Below are 17,651 nucleotides of genomic sequence, written 5' to 3' on the forward strand. Positions count from 1 at the left end.
AGTGACTTGCACAAGGTTACATAACAGATCAGTAGCAGAGTTGGGGGTACAACAAAGGTATCCTGATGGCTGCTCCAATGCTGTATTTTCTAGACCACATTACCCTCCCTGTATATTAGTTTTAGAATATTAACTCTGCAAGAAAACTTTTTTTCAGTATCAATAATGAGAATAGAGTGAAACCCCATTCATATTCTATGCAGAGGAAACAGAGGTCCCACTCCTGCAGCCCTTAGTCACAAAAACTGTAGGACTGGACCCACAGGACACATGAATGTTATTGCTATCCATGAATGTAAACTTAAAATACCAATGATTTCTCTTAAACATACTCATCACCCCAAACTTCTTTGGGGAGAAACAGCAATGATTTTAGAATGGATTTGTTTTCTTTAGTTTTGTGGGTTTTGTATTTGTTTTACGTGTACTGTAAATATTGTAAATACACATATTGGTTGTATTGAGAACATGTTTTGTGGGTGGGATAGAGTTAAAAAAGGATGATGCTCTAATTCTATAAGGTTAGATTTTTTATTTCATAATGTCAGAGAGAGCCTGATCTTGCTTCATCTAAAAGCAACAGGAAAACTCCAACTGACTTAAATAGCAACAGGATGAGACCACAAATAAAAAGGAAAATTAGCTACAAAGGGTAGTAAACTGACAGGCATGAGGGAGAAGGAAATACACAGAATCCCTTACTTTGCTAGTAAGTTCTTTACGTTATTGAGCCACAGATTTGAGCGTGATTTGGGTGTTTTGGATCGCTTGCATTTTTTAAAATCTTTGGATCGCCTGAGCCTGACTGCTTCTTGGTTATGAGTGTGCAATGATTTTGCAACAGTGGGCTAAGCACAAATCTTTTTAAAATAAAATAAAATAAAATAAAATAATCTTAACCTTCCCTCCCCCCTTACTAGATCAATGGTTTCAGCAGTCAAAAACATTGTGAAAGACGTTTAATGCACTTAGTCTTTCATTTCTGGAAACTTGGCTTCAAATCCTAATTTCTGTCACAAACATAAAATTGTTTTTTTCAGTCTGAGTCCCTTGTGGCCATTTGGCCATATCTACAATGACCATTTAGAGCTGAGTGAAATACAGAATTTCTGTCCCAGAGGAAATTCAGATATTTCAACAACTATTTTCATCCCAAGTTGGGATGAAAAGTTGTATTATCAAAAGGTTTCACAACACAAAAAGTTCTGAAAAATGTCAATTAGAAAGTGTCAAAATGATTTGTTTCAATATTTTCTATCAAAGCAAACATTTCTACATTCACATTTCATTTCAGTGTTGAACTGAATTGAAACATTTTGCTTTGAGTCAGTTCGACACTAAATGGAATCTGCCTGTCCTGGTGAGGTGCCTCATGTGAACTGTAATTCGGGTGCCTCATGAAATCATTCTTTCCTTTGGGCAGAGCTCCCTGGCCAGACTACATGTCCCATGATACATCATGCAGCTCAGCCAGAGTGGAAATCACAGTGCATCATGGGAGATACATGTAGTCCAGATACAGCACCTGTCTCACAGGAAAGAATGGGGGTATGAATTACTTGAATCACAACTCTCCTAAGGCACTGTATCACTCTAAGCATGGGAGATCATGTAGTCCAGATACAGCACCTGTCTCACAGGAAAGAATGGGGGCATGAATTACTTGAATCACAACTCTCCTAAGGCACTGTATCACTCTAAGCAGATGTGGTTTAATGTTGAATTGACTCAAAACAAAATATTTTGGGTCTGTTTAACAAACTGAAATATTTTGCTTCAGGCTGACCCAAAATGAAATGTTTTGTTTCAATTTTCCTGGTGTAAAATCATAACATTTCCTTTGGAAAGTTTTGATTATATGTAAACCGCATTTTCCATCAAAAAAATCATTGTAAGAGAAAATTCTCTTTAGTGATCACGTTTGCAAAAGTAAAAATGGGCATATTTTGTGGCAACATTTTTAGGGTCATGAAATAGCCATACAAAAGACAAAAGTGGTGTCGCAACTACCACCTTCTGATGCAACTACATATTTCCCAGAGTGGGACTTTTTCTAGCAAGTTAGTGTTCTACATGAGTTTATCATGAAACACTGAACAAGTGTCACTACCAGTCACTTTGAGGAAAATAACAGCTTTGATAGCATCTGTACTTTTCTCTTCATTCCAAACACTATTCATCTCACTGAACACTTGTTCCACTGCACTGTTTGTTCTCGGCAAAAACACCAAATTCTACTCAGAATAGCAATAAATCTTGAACAAAAGTACCCCCCCCCCAGTTGTTTTAACTGATTACAAAAAAACAAAACAAAAACAAAAAACAACCAAAAACACCAAGATGTTTTAGGTGTTCTGAATAAGTCTTGGCACATTTGGACATCCTATGTAAAAGTGAGGTGTACAGTCAACTTAGTCATAATATAATACCACCACACAATCTGCAGAGTTACTGTATATCAAGACTGAAGCTTATTGGCAGTACTTCACTTTTCATGAGCTCTACATTCACTTGCAAAGTAAATACTCCCTTTACTCACTGCTCAGCCCAGGCCTGACTTTTTTTTGACATTCAGCTTTTCTTTTCGTTCTTTCTTTCCCTCTTTTTTTTTTTTTTTAATTGGTGCATACTTCTTCACTTCCTGCTTTTGGCTGGGATCAGAAGCAAAAATATTTAAGTACAGCACTACAGATTGTTCTAAAAATCGTTCAAGCCATGCTGACACCAAGGATGCTAGAAATCTCATGGGAACAGGCATTCTCCTGGGAGATGCTCACTCTGATTTCCAGATTAAAGAGGTTCAGATAGAGCCAGATCTTGGTCCAATGGTATAGCTCCATTTGACTTCAATGGAACCAGGAGTTGGTCCCTAATTATTTTTTTACCTATTGTATAACATACTGCAATACATGGCAAGTACATGATTTAAAAATAAATCTTAGGATCATCTAGATCTGCAAGATGTCAAGTCTGATTATTGATCGATTATCTGCCAGGCCTCCCCTTCTCTCACAAGCTGCTTTCTATCCATTTATTTAACTTGTCCCTAGTTTAACAGCTATGCTTCCAGTTGGAGCTTTTAAAAGGACTTTTCCTGGCTGGAACCATAGGTCATGCCCTCTGATCTTTTGATTTTTCATTCTACATGTAATCAGTTGTTGGTTACTTCAAATGAAAGTAAAGAGGTGGGGGAGGGGAGAAAATGTAACAAGAGAGATTCATACAGCTCACCTTTCCAGTGCAACCACTCAGATAAAAGGAAATTTCTTTTTTGCCTTATTTGTTTCTAGTTGCAGCACTGAGGTCAGAATAAGCCAAGGGAATGAAGGGAATAAGCGTCCTGATGGGCTGCCCCAAGCTGGCGGATGTTATGGATCAGCGTAAAGCCAGCTCTTTTCCCTGTGCCTGGACCGATGTAACTCACTGAAGTGGCAAATTACATCAGACCTACAGCTGTAACCCGACATTATGATTAATTTGATCAGTAATTTCTCCTGTTTTTCATTTTAATCGGTGTGACTATTCTGCTGTGGCAGGTCTTTCAGATCTAATTAAGATAAATTTCAGAGTAAAAGACTTGGCAGAATTTTCGAGTCAAATCCGAGCGTCAAGTGTGAAGACCTGCAGCACCAGTCAATCAATTTCCAGTAAAGACGGCAGACTCTAACTCAGCAATCAACCCAATAACACTTAAGCAAATTTCATAATCTTCAGGACTGTGCTTAGTCACTCTCTCAAAACATTCTGGCTTAAAAAAATTATTATTTTTTTTAACATTCATCCTTTGAATCTGCTGCAGCTGCCAAGAGAATCCACAGGTGGACACTTGGAGAGATCTCTGCAGTGCTGCTGAAAAGACTTAGTTTAAAACTTTTAAAAGCCCAGAGCAGAGCAGTTTGCCCTTTTCTTTATGTCAGCACCTGAAAGCCAAGCAAACCTTGTGAGGTGAAGATGAACCTTTAATTCTATGACATCTGCAAGAATTTCATACCATTTGCCTGTTTTCACTTGGTCCACGTGTTATAGGTGCTGGAACTAGGGATGCTGCTGCACCCCCTGGCTTGAAGTGGTTTCCATCATATACTGGGTTTACAGTTTGGGTCAATGGATCTCAGCACCCCCACTATATACATTGTTCCAGAACCCTGCCATGTGTCTCCAAGCAGAAGGAAATGTTTCTCATAGGGCTAGAAAGACTGAGGGCTTCCAATATATTTTAAAAACAAGCCACTTGCAGTTAACTCCCTAAACAGGAGAAAGTGCCTTTTGGCCCAATCCTATGAAGTGTTAATTGCTGAATGGGAATTGAGGGCATTTAGCACTCATAGGAGGAGGTTCTTTGTTCTTCTGGAAAGGCCCTATGTGATGTCCGCAATCAGAATGCTTATGATATCCTCAAATTTGTAGGGCATTACATAAACAATAATGAAAATGATCCTACCTTTTTGTGTAACTTTTTTAGTTCATGGAACCATAGAATTGCCAGAACTGGAGGCAACCCATTGTTCATCATCTAAAATGGGACTTTCAAAACCATCTAAGTGACTTACTAGGACATTTTTCAATGGCACTTGGGCTGCTAAATCATTTAGGAGCTTTGAAAACCCCAGTCCTAATCTCTTATCCTTTTGTTTTTTACCCTATAATTATAATATCTCTAGTTTGTCTCCAATAAATGGGCATCAAGAGTGGCTTGGAGATTTCAAGCGACTTTATTCCATGGCCTCTTTTGTAAATTGATGCCATTCCCTAGTATATTTTACATATAAAAACACTTCTCCTTTAAGTGTCACCCTGGAAAGAGGTGTCTTGGATGTAGTCAGCAGGTACATTGTTCATTGGGCCCTTGCTTTTCTGTTCTTGGATTCTTTTGTAAGGACAATATTATAAAAGCTGTACGCCTAAAGAGTCCTGTGGCTGTGTGAAAAATGTGGGGGAGGAGGATAGGCCACTGATTCTGGGATACTTCCAGGTTCTTATTAACTTTTTGGAGCCAGTGATGAAAAGCAAGAGATATAAGACTAATACACTGATGACAGACAGATAGTTCCATTGGCTACAAAAGAACGTCTCAGGGCTATGTTGATTTTTCTGTCACTGGGATCCCTGAGGCTTGCTGTGCCATCAACAGGAATAGCCATCCTACCACTTACAGAGGCTCTGGAAATTTAAGACTTCATGGGATATGGATCGCTTCCAAAATTTGCCCGGGGGAATATTTTTGCTTTTATTTTTTTACAGTTTACTAAATACTCTAGTTGCTCTAGGGAGTTTATTAAGTACTCTCCTTTCAGAACCCAGAAATTGCTGGGCAAGCCAGCTCTACTTTCCCCTGCTTTCAAGAATTCTCTGGCAAATGGTTTCCTGTATTAGACTCAGCCTCTGGGGTGTTAATAATGCCAGTTGTTTGGCTTGAAGATTAATTTCTTTCACTTTAAATGTGAGTCGGAGACTGATGCTCTCTGCGCTTCTGAAATTACAACACCTGCAGAGTATACTTGGATGGACCAGGTTGCCAGTGCTCCAGCTGAAAGGAGCTCTCCTCAGGGAATGAAGACGCTCTCTTATGGGCTCTTTTCAGAACTCTTAAACTTCTCTTTGTTCTGTTTAAATACAGCATTCAGCAGCCTTACAATGTGATGATCGAGTGCTTCAACTACCAAAATAGTAGTAAGCTTCTGGGAGGAGGAAGCCAGCTGTGAAGAGAAGAGGACCCTTAACTGTATTTCTTTTGGCACTAATGTACTTTTTGTTGCAGAAATCTGAACTGTGGTGTGTTGCTGATCCCTAGCTATCCATCGGTTAAGACAAAATGCTGTTTCCACATAGGGCTGAAACAGTCAGAACCCCCATTGAGACTCTCAAATACATGAACAATGGTTAAGAGAACCAAATTGGTAGGTTACAAATATAGGGTTCAATCTTGCACCACTGAATTTTGCACCAGGAGCATTTTGTCTGTGTTTTTATTGGCAGTAGGATCAAACCCATACAGCTTCATCACTAAACTTGGCACTAATAACTGGCTTCCTCATTGACAGCGCCACTAGAGAGCCAGGACAGAATGGGTACAGAGGCTGAGGGGAATGCTCCAGTGCAGACTGTGAATTCTTGTGAATGCAGGACTTCCTCTCCAAAACTCTCAGTCTGGCAACTTTCCCGAGAGGGGTGGTGTAATGCAATTCATTCACCGCTGGAGGCGCCTCCTCAGAGTCACAGTGCTCTCTCTTTGTGACGCAGCGCTCAGGCCAGGTCACTATATAGTCTTCCCCATCAGGGATATGAAAGTCTCTCCAGATCAACTGTCCGGGTGCCGCTTTCACTGGTCCTGCACCACTTTTCCAGTGGCTGGTAGGGCAACCCAGGCCCACCTGCTACTCTGAGTATCAGCCCTTGGGCTTCCTCCTACTCTGTCTTCCACAGGCTTTCTTCCCCATAACTCCTCTGGGTAAACCCCTTCTGTCAGGGATGGGATCCCAGGGCTTTTGCTTCTCCCGGGTCTCCTCCTACCCACCTCTTTGTGCCCAGAGAGCAACTGAAGACTCTCTCCCTGCAGCCCCTTTCTACTCTCAGCTTCCTGGCTTTATACAAGCTCAGTCTGCCCCTGTCCAGCTGGGCTCCTTCTTCAATTAGTGCTTCTCAGCCAAGTCTGAGGCTGTCTACACTACCACTCAGGTCGGTATAAGTTGTGTCACTCAAGGGTACGAATAAAAAGTTCCACCTACCTAGGCACTGGTGTGGCCACTGCTATGTCAGCAGGAGAGCTTCTCCCACTGACACAGCTGCTGCCGCTCGTTGGGGGTGCATTAATTAAGTTGACAGGAGCAGTGCAGCTACACCGATGTAACTGTGCCACTCTAGTGTAGCCATAGCCTCACTCTCCCCTCAGGTGCAGCCTATGTTGATTAGCCCCTTTGAGCCACCTTAACCTCTTCAGGGCTGGTGTGGGGTGAACACCACATCATAGGCAGTACAAGAACTTGTAAGATTTCCAGGACTGTGAGCTTGACACCACACAAAAATATAACACGCTGGCAGCGAAAGTGAGGAGTAGCTAGAACAGGAGACTGGAAATCAGGCCTCCCAGGTTCTGTTCCTGCCTGAGCTCTTGACTGCTGTGTATCCGCTAACTCACACCCCAGGAAAGCTCCCTGTGCCTCAGTTTATCCAGTTGTAGAATGGGCATAATAATTACTCCGTTGCAGACAGGTGTTGTGAACATTACCTGACGTCTCTATAGGCAGTATATAAGCTCTAAGTATTGTATTATACTCCTCCTCATTCTCATCCTCCAGGGAAACAAGGACAGCAGAGAATAATATGAAAGATGTGAACTCATCACTTACTGTATAGCAAGCAACCATGACCAAAACACAGTAAATTTTATCTGATAAAGACATCCTGACACTTATTTTACCTAGCTTTAAAATAACCTGCTTTGACTGACTCAGAGGTGAAGCAGGAATGCCTTTGGCTCTGGTGATAGCTGGCTTTGGTAGCAATTTTAGAGAGGAGACCCAGAAAGCTAGTGCTACTTTTTGGAAATGATGCATGAATTTCTCCAGCATACTGTAAGTTACTCGACCCCTAAAGGACTGCACATCTGAGGAAGAACTCTGGTAGTGGTGAAAGCAAGAGGATAAGAGAGTTAAGAGTGGGAACAAGGCCCTAGAATTGCAATGTTAATGGGTTTGGAATGGGCTGTGCATGAATATGTGCAATCAATGACAACAAAATTGTTCAGTAGAGATTTTGAGACAAGGAGCTGGATTTCAGCGGGTGACAATAGCGTAGCTCCATTTATACCAGATGAGGATCTGATCCAAACACACAAAAAATAGTTTCAATTTTATCAGAATTCTCAGGAACAGGGCTTCAGCTGTGTATATTTTTCAGTAGAAAAAGCAACCCTATGAAACAATAATATGTTCACTATCTGTTTGGAATGAGGTAGGAAGCTATCGAGTATATTTGCAGCAAACTTTCAAAGTTTGTGTTTGTAAATGGCTGTGGATGACACTTGTTGAATGCGGGGAAAAATAATTTTCAAAGAGACACTGCCAATTAATTACATTTATTATGGATGAGGCCATCTGCTATTATTTGAATGTAAAAAGCAAAAACTTCGCCAATGTTTTTGGAAACCCACTTATGATTGCTGCATCACTTGACAAATTCATTCATATTAAAACTCTCAGCTGATACTTCTATCGCCTCTCGTATTGTAAAGATGCACTATCTCACTTCTAATCAGTACTAAACGTGAAGAATCATAGAATCATAACTCTTAAAAGGGACCTCGAGTGGTCAGTTAGTCCAGTCTCCAATCCCATGTAGAAGAGCAGTTCACATCTTCTGTACTTCCTTCACTATTTATCTTTACAAAATAGTGTTTTGTCAAGCTGTTCTCAATCATTTGGGGCCAGATTCTGTCACCCTTACACTGAGTAGTATCTTACACTGGAAGAGCTCTAATTAATTTCTATGTGACGAGTCAGCCAGTAGTGACACCCAGTATGATTATGAGTATTAGAATCCAGATCTTAACTAATCTGGAGTACATGAATGAAAGGAGTATACAACAATTTGAGAACTGTAAATATGGACAGACAGAAAGACAGGGCAATAACTACATCCTCTGTAAATTAATTATTTTCCCTGCCACTCTCAAAGCAATATAAACTCTGTTGTTCCTCCTGGATCTCAAAGATTTGTAATAAATTCCTGGAAATGTCAGTAAATGTTGAATTGAGCTCTTTTTTTTTTTAATGAGAAACTAACCCTTGAATACTTGTGGGGTTTTTTTGTTTTTGTTTTTTTGCCTGTCGGAGCCCCAGGCATTTGTATACATACTCTCCCTCATTTATAGCTGAGTTTTTCAGTCTTTCTGACTCTCTTTCTTTGTTATAAAAATATTGAGGTGCCAAATACATTATTTAAGATTAGCATGAAAATTTAATCTGAAGCTACAGTTTGCTTTTATTTGGAGGGCTTTTGTTGTCATCCACCCTTCCTCCCCACTTCTTTCCCTCTACCCCCTTTTTTATTTATTTGTACCTATCATCTTTCTTCTTCAGCTTCAGTTACTGTGTGTAGGCTTCTATGGCAAAAAGGTGGTTTGGCACAGTGTTTTGAATACTGTGAGAATAATTCTGCAGGTGGGACCCTCCACGGGGGATTTCCTGTTTGTCTGTTCAACTTTGCCCATGAGTAGAGCAGTGGAAATTAGTTGGGATCCTTCTCCACCTACAGTGGGGATCTTATTTTGAGGATATAGGTGTGGATGGGTTCAACTGATCCATAATGCTCACACATTAGGTCCGTGGTCAACTAGTAGCTAGCCTTGTCTTTGGGGCCAGATTTAAACATCGGTTGTCAACACAAAGTGTCTTGTTCTGGCTGCCAAGCCGATAATGGACTAAGTTATTCTCTAACCTGAATTTATATTGCAAATCATCAAGACCTGAGGGCTCCTAAAAGTATGCATGGAACAGCAAGTCCTCAGGATTTGCCTATTAAGAGGTGGCTGTTTATCCTTTGAAATTTCAGCATGGTGGTCTCCCAAAAACAGGTATAGTTTCCCTTTCAATAGCAGAGGCCATCCAGGATCAGAATTATATTTATTCCAAGATGCCAATAATTCCATTGAACTGAAGTCTTCTGCCACGTGTCCCAAATGAGCTAGATTCACTTCCCTATTCTGGATCCTTTGTGCTCTCACTTGGTACAGAGCAACTGGAAGCTGACTGCAGTTATCTTGGGGAGAAGTCCCCTGCTCTCAGATGGTGTAAAACCAAAAACCAAAAAAACCCTCCTTCACCAACTACCCCATCTTCAAGTCTGGATAAAAGGGGTGTATAAGGGATCTCCTGGGATGAGGTTGAATGCAGTTCCACTCCAGCAATACTCATCTAGTATATTGTCCTTTAGAGATTAGTTATGGACCTCATTCAGCTCTATTTCACTCACATGAACATAAATCAGGAGTAACACCTCTGTAGTCAGGGCAGAAAGAGGCCCACAGAGTGGAATAACCAAAACTAGGATTTCTCCTATGCTATTATAAAATAACGATAAGACTTGCTAAAAAATAATATATTTTTTGTAAATGTAATCCAGTCCACTGAATTGAATAAAGGATAGCAATAGAATTATAGTGCAATATTACAGAACAATCTGACAAGAATCATGCTGAGAATTTTAGCCAGTGTGCAGTGTATCAGCGTTATTAATTTCTGATCAGCTAGAGAAAGCACCTCACCCAGGTATACCTAAGCAAGTCACTTTCATTTAATTTTCTTTCTGAAGACATGACAGCATCTGTACATTTCAAGATATAATTGTTGTTATCTTTCAGAGTTTTTGAAACAAACACAATCATCCTTCTGAATTACTGGCTTTCCATGACAATCTTTTGCGGTTGCATTGTTCTAAACTAATATCTCTCAGACAGATTCTGAATAATGTAAGAGGATAAAACCCACATGAAAAAATAAAGAATTCATAAATGAAATTTAAGCTGTCAAATTTTAACTTAGTTGATCTTTATTCCCTTAATATTCCTCAAACAAAAAACATTTCATTCTAGTTCGTAAAGATCATTACCTTAGAGGCCATAATATCTTTGAATTTAGTTTCAGGTCGATTTTTAAGTTAAAGTATCAGACATACAAACAAACATACATACATACATTCTAAGCAGCTATTATAAAGTAGATATATAAGGTGATGCCAAATATCTGCTGTATGCTATTGCTAGTTTACTTGTACAAAAAAAAAAAAACAACTTTGGACCCAATCCTGAAACCAGATCCACACAGATGTAAAGGTTCATCTTTGCAGATCCGACTGCAGGATTGGAGCCTGAAAGGTTAAATTTTGCTTGACGAAAAGGAGTTTACTATTAGTCTAATGTAACAACAGCTACTTTGGAGGCATTTGTATGGGTATCAATGATCTGCATATTAAAGAGTCCCAAAGTACTGAACAACATAATAGTCTGCCCTCTAAATAGCCCTTAAAACAATGTGTTTTGGGAAGTTTAGAAGCATTATGTTCTGTTGCAGAAAAGGTTGGCAGGCTAAATCAATGGAATTACTCACATGCATAAAGTTAGGCATGTGGTCAAAAATCTTGCTGAATCAGAGCTTTTAGTCTGATTGTCAATGTGCAGCTATTAACATTTTTGAAGAGAATTATTTTGTTCATATTTTAGTGGTTAAAGAAATGATCATAGAAATACTTAAACTTATCAAGAACTCAAACTCTTTGAGGCAGGGTGAGAGTTCAGGGCTACCCGCTTAAAATCCCCAGGTCAGACTATGACTGTCCTGATGGTGGTGCACAAGCATCATCATCCCCATGTTACAATCTAATAACATACCAAGATCCCTGACCCAGGACTGGCAGAGTAACATCAACTTAAGTGCTAGATTCCTGAGTCTAGCACCTTTCAGCGGCACTAAACACAATTAATTAAAAACACATTAAAATAAAAAAATGGGTCAGCTACACTTAAATTTAAAGGAATTCTAAACAGAGGGAGAGAACGAGAGGCAGGAAGGAATGGTTAGGATGCTGGCCTGTGACTTAGGAGATCCAGGTTCAATTCTGTGTTCCATTACAGCCTTCTGGTGTGACCTCAGACAAGTCATGACTCCATGTGCCTCAGTTCCCCATCTGTAAAATGGGGATAATAGCACTGCCCTACCCCCAAGGTGTTGTGAGGATAAATACATTAAAGATTGCGAGGTGCTCAGATACTGTGGTAATGGAGGCCATATAAGTACCTCATACAAAGAGCAGTTACTGCTGTAACATGCTTCTTTGTGCTCCTCCAAGTGAAAAATGACTTTGTTTCGCTAAAACTTTGCAGTCATATTGGTCTGTACCTTTAGATCAGAGATGGGCCTAGGAGGGAGGAAGTGTTCATATCCACATTAGATTCAGTTTAAGGTTCGAGGCTACATCAGGGCTAAGGGTTAAGTTCTGCTTCAACGCTGATGACATCTCTTGACCAGTTGTCATTAGATCTTAGTCCTATCTAGTGGAAATCTCCAGAGGAACTGTTCTCACAGAGATTTGGATTCCCCTTTACCAGAACTGGGAAATATGCCCCTTATAATTTTGGATCTGACTTGCAGCCAGCGCTCCAGCAAGTGGGTTTGGATCTGGGGAACTGAAATAGGAGCCCCCCCAAAATGTAATGGCTCCTAGATTGAAAGGTTCTGATTTTGGCTCAGCTGTATTTGAGATGGATTGGAAATTAACAAACAGAATTAGAAAAGGATTGGTTTTTTTTTGTTAGAAGACCAAATGCACAGTAACTTCCAAAGCAAATAGCTAACAGGCATTTTTAGTAGTGTATAAAAAATGTACTTAGCGCGCACGCATGGCAGCTGCACTGAGACAATAAAATGTAACAGCAGCTCCTTTGGAGCTATTTCTGTCTGTGTGTGTCAATAATCTGCATATTAAAGAGTCCCAGAGCCCTCTCTAACATGATGGACTGTGCACTAAGTAATGCCTAAGTAGCCCTTAACACAATACACAGTAGGAACTCTAGCAGCATTATGCTTTGCTGTGGAAAAGGCTCACAAAGTAAGGACCTGTCTCCAATGGACTTTTAGTGTATTAGCTGAACCATTTTAAAACTCAGTTCTTATGCAGTTTAGTCTCAATGAGGTTGCATATGATCTGACTGGCCAGCATGGACAGGGCTGAGTGCCTCATTTAAACCAATTTTATTAATTGTGTAAAAAGCATTTTAAAATAGTGAAATCATTAGAGAGTTAAAGATGCAAGGTGAACAGGCCTGAAACCATAGTGTGGACAAAGCATAAAAAGGGTAAGGGCAAAGTTTATAAAATAAAGTAAACAAAAACCTTTTTTCCAGTGTTTCTAGCTGTTGTTTAAAGTACAGTTCTATTCTGAAAAGTGACTGTACAAAAACAGCACCTTTTTACTCCAGAGATCTTCTCCTTGCGTGTATTCACAGTCATAGTTGTGTGTGTCGTCAAAACTGCTCTTGTGGGACTTGGATCCAAGATGTTGAAATTCAAGTAAGAGCAACTGATCTTGTGAGTGTGGGTTTTTTTTTTTTTTTTAAACAAAACTTTCTGGAACAGCTTGCAAGACTTTGGCCCCATCATACTCAACCCTAATCTGGATCTTAACACTGCTTCTTCACCTGCCTCTAGCTGAAATACAGCTATATACTTTTTTCGTCTTAAGAAATATTATGAACAAAAGTTTTAATATCCACCAATGCCTTTTCAAGTCTAGTTTAGAGTCATGAATCTATTTAATTATAAAGTGCACAATGGGATTGTAGTGGTTTTGATGGAGTTGTAAGCCTATTATGTCAGTTACTTCTACAAATTTGAGGGATTTCCAAACACCAGGAGACTGTACATTCTGTATTCTATACAGCGCAATAATTAGGCACGCAGGGCTTGTTCCTGCACTACTGAAGTTAGTGTGAATTCTTGCTCCCCAATAGATAAAGTTGTAGCTGGCTGTTTGAAATTTACGCACACATTAGCTGACATTCATAGATTTTAAGGCCAGAAGAGACCATTAGAGTCTAGTCTGAGCTCCTCTATGACACAAGCTATTAAATTTTACCCAGTTGCCACTATGTGGAATCCAATAACTTGGGTTTGGCTAAAGCATCTCTTTCAGGAGGGCATCCAAGTCTTGATCTGAAGACACCAAGAGATGGAGAATCCATTACTTCCTTTGGTCATTTGTCCCAATGGTTAATCTCCCTCACCGTTAAAATTTGTGCCTTATTTCTAATTTGAATTTCTTTGGCTTTAGCTCCCAAACATTAATTTGTGTTATGCCTTTATATATAGCTCTCTGTCTGCAGTACTGTATATTCATCTTCTAACCTTTCTAAAGCTGATGTGCAATGGCACTCAATATGATCACTAAGTACTGCAGGCCTGATACTCCTCTCACCCTGGTGTAAATCGGGAGTAGTTCTCCACTGTCTTTAATGGAGTTACACCAGTATACAACCAGAGTAGCTGAGAGAAGAATGAGGCCCAGTCTGTGCAAGTAGACATAGTTATGTCTAGCCATGTGTCAACAAAAGGCCTTATGAACAACAGAAAGAGCCACAAGTCACTGTAACTATGACAATGACAGTGGGACGAGGAGTTAAGGATGGAATTAACCCTGAATTTGTGGTCTGCCATTGGATCCTCAATATTGTTTAATATAACTTTTGTTCTTAATAAGACTAATGATAAAACATGGAGATGAGAGAAAGGACACCTTTCCTACCCTCTGCTTTGAAACTTTTTGGAAATAGTGGAAGCTAAAGCCTGCTGAACACTTACGTTATGACAACAGCATTCTTAATGTACACGAACGATCATTTTGGGATCATAATAACTTCAAATGGCAGCTGACTTTGTTGCTGCTTTCAGAAAATAGCCGATGGTGCGATTGATGGGCCAAACTGATCTCTGCTGTAATACCCATGAACCCTGTGGAGTTACACCAGAGAAGAATTTGTCCTGTTTCACCTGGGAGCTTACAATGTTTGTTTCAGGAGCAAAAGATAATATCTACCCTTCCGAAGGAAACAGTCTAGGAATTTCACTTGTTTTGTTTTTCTAGTTTCCCAAGTACAGGCTTTCGGTTCAAAGCAGCACGCACATAAAGGATTGATTCAAATTAGCGGACATTGAGCAGCATGTGCGCTCAGAACACGCAGTGTGCATTTTATTTTCCCCACAACGAGTGGATTGCTGCCTTCCAGAAGAGAGAAATTTACTATTCGTTGCTACACAGTAGAGATTTTTATTCATCAGGGACCATCATACCTGCAGTGGATTTGGAGAAGTGAGTGGAGATGAAAGGCCATGTCCTGGTGACTGGTTGGGTTTCTGAGGGGAGTTTGAGGACTGCTGGGCTGGCGGTTGTTGGGTCTGGCTCTGGGGCTGCGTTTGGTTCTGCTGTTGTGGCGGCGGCGGCGGCTGCTGCTGTTGTGGCGGCTGCGGTTGTTGGGCTTGTTGCGTCTGCTGAGCTTGTTGCTGCTGCTGGCTCGTTTGCTGCTGCTGCTGTTGCCCTTGTTGCTGCTGCTGTTGTTGATGATGCTGGAGCTGTTGAAGATGCTGAAGTTGCTGAAGCTGGGAATTCAGGGATGAGGTAGCTACAAATTAAAAAATTGAACCGCATTATACATGATACAGCTCATGTACTCCAGAGCCACTTACTAGGTGAATTATATACCGGACCAAATCCTGGTCCTATTGAAGTATATGGCAAAACCACCACAGAGTCCAGCCTGGCCAGGAATTGGCCCATTGTGAACACCACAGTGCAGGCTCCTGCAAGAGTCTAAGAAATATTTCACCCAGAAAACCAGCATTCAGTTCTGCTAGTGCAGCTCTTTGGCGAACTCCTGGCTCCACTGAAGGCAAAGAGAGAGCCCGTGTGTAGGTCTGGGGCCTGATCTTGCCGTCTTTGCTCAGACAAACCTATCAATGAAGTCAGTGGGAATTTTGCCTGAGTAAGGACTAGAGGACTGGGCTGATGGGATGCTGTTACACATACCATAGCTTGATTTGATGCCACTACATAGAGAAAGAGAGAGAGAGAATCAAGGTTATAAAATAAAGCACTCCCTGAAAAGATGATCAATGACACAACAAAGCTGTAATATCGACATAGGGTATTTATATGGTAGGTATCAGGAGATAAAATATCAGGTGTGATGTTTTTTGTGCAGCGCATAGGTAATAAAAATAGACAGTAAAATGCATTTGTGCCTCTGAGCTTTGGGTCCACCTTATCATTCAGTCTAAAAGCTGCAAAACGCTTGTGAATTACAGCCAGCCTGGTCTACACAGCTCTCATCCGCTGGTGGCAAAAATATCACTTTTTCACTCGTATGGTGCCCTCAACCAAAAGCATCCAAAAGTGCGGGCTCAGTTCACCCTGTTGGCATAAAGAACACATGGTATCTCCTAGTGCCAGCAGGGCCACCTTAGTCAAATGGGAATCCAGACACGGAGGAGGGCACACAGTGTTTGCATTGGGGACTTCCTATGAGGAGGGCAATATTAAATTGCAAGCAGGGTTTCATAGAAGCTGTGTCAGCAGCAGCTGCCCAGAAGATTCACTGAATCAGCACATGTCCCAAGAGTCCATTTACCTATGCTCATCCATCACTTTTGGAGCTGTACTGGCTGGCGGCAGGAGCCCAATGGATAGGAGGCTGTAAGTGTCATTCACTGCTACAGCCCACCTTCCAGAGGGTCTTGTTGCCATCAGGATGCTCCATCCTGGGTTGTACCAGTGGAAGTCAAAGTAACCTTGGAGTGAATCAAGCCTATTATTTAGAAATATAATTTACATTTCATGGCAAGAAACATTGTTTACCAGGTTCAGTTGTAGATCTGTCAAATAAAGAAAGTTGATTCAGCTTTCTTTTCATGCTGATAGCCCTATTCCAGCTCTCTAGGTATGTATACACTACAAACGACACTGAGGTTTTGGAGAGATTTCTGAAGTCACTGTGTGGGTAAAGTGGCATAAAACAAAAGAAATAGGTGAGGAAGAGCAGGGAAGTATAAACCACATAGGATGCATGGTGGAGTGGGCAGCATATGGGAAGAGCCTTTAATCACCCCATTCCTATATTCCTAATTTATCTGCAATAATATACAGTTATTCTTCAATCAACAAAGAGAATCAAGTGGCTAACATGTATTTACATGAACTACCGTCATCTATGTATGACTCACCTCAAAAGCAAACTGAAAAGGAAATTAAACTGCAGCTACATCAAGGGAAAGTGAGGACTTGGAAGAGAAGGAGTCACTCACCAACCTAAGTTGCAAGGAAAATGATTTCTGAGATAACAGCAAATTCAACACCTGTTCTGGATGTAAGATGTGAAAAAGCTTGAGTTGAAAAAACCCGACTATAGCCTCTGGGTGCTATAAAGATATAAATATTTACTACTATTTACTTAGATGCCTAAGTCTGTTTAGGGTAACTGCTGAACACAGCAAGTGATGATGAACAAAACAAAGGACATGTGACTGGGAAGATGGTGCAAATATTAACAAGATGAGATGGGAGAATTGAAAGTGGAGAATGTGGAGAATAAGGAATGCTGCTGCCAAAATATTCCTATTACTGGGCTGTTGGAGAGGAAAACAAGCAAGTGTTTAATGGAAGCTAAAATGACAAAATAAAAATAGAGAGCTACCATCAAATTAAAGGGGCTTACAATACACCAGGCAAGACACATCAGCCGGGAGCAGTAACTGTATGCTCCCACCACTTAGAAAACAGAACCATGAGCTAGATCAGTGGTTCTCAAAGGCAGTCTGCCACTTGTTCAGGGAAAACCCCTGCCAGGCTGGACCGGTTTGTTTACCTGCCGCGTCCGCAGCTTTGGCCGATTGCAGCTCCCACTAGCCGCGGTTCGCTGCTCCAGGCCAATGGGGGCTGCGGGAAGCGGTGCAGGCCAAGGGATGCAAGGTTATTGTAGGGAGGGGGGTTGCGGTACGGCTACCCTTCTGCACTGCTGCTGGTGGGAGGCTGGCTTCAGAGCTGAGTGCCTGGCAAACAGCTGCCGTTCCCCGGCTGCCCAGCTCTGAAGGCAGCGCAGAAGTAAGGGTAGC

The 17,651-nt window shown here is 40.9% G+C and overlaps 1 protein-coding gene across 1 annotated transcript in view; it reads right to left on the reverse strand.

Annotated features, from left to right (window-relative positions):
• POU6F2 (POU class 6 homeobox 2) overlaps positions 1–17,651 on the reverse strand; it is a 371,510-nt gene that overhangs the window by 99,828 nt on the left and 254,031 nt on the right. The window contains exon 5 of the mRNA XM_073329486.2: positions 14,838–15,166. Coding sequence (XP_073185587.1) covers positions 14,838–15,166 — 329 coding nt within the window. The remainder of the gene's footprint in view (positions 1–14,837; positions 15,167–17,651) is intronic.

Source organism: Lepidochelys kempii, chromosome 2, assembly GCF_965140285.1.
Source record: "Lepidochelys kempii isolate rLepKem1 chromosome 2, rLepKem1.hap1, whole genome shotgun sequence".
Classification (NCBI taxonomy): Eukaryota; Metazoa; Chordata; order Testudines; family Cheloniidae; genus Lepidochelys; species Lepidochelys kempii.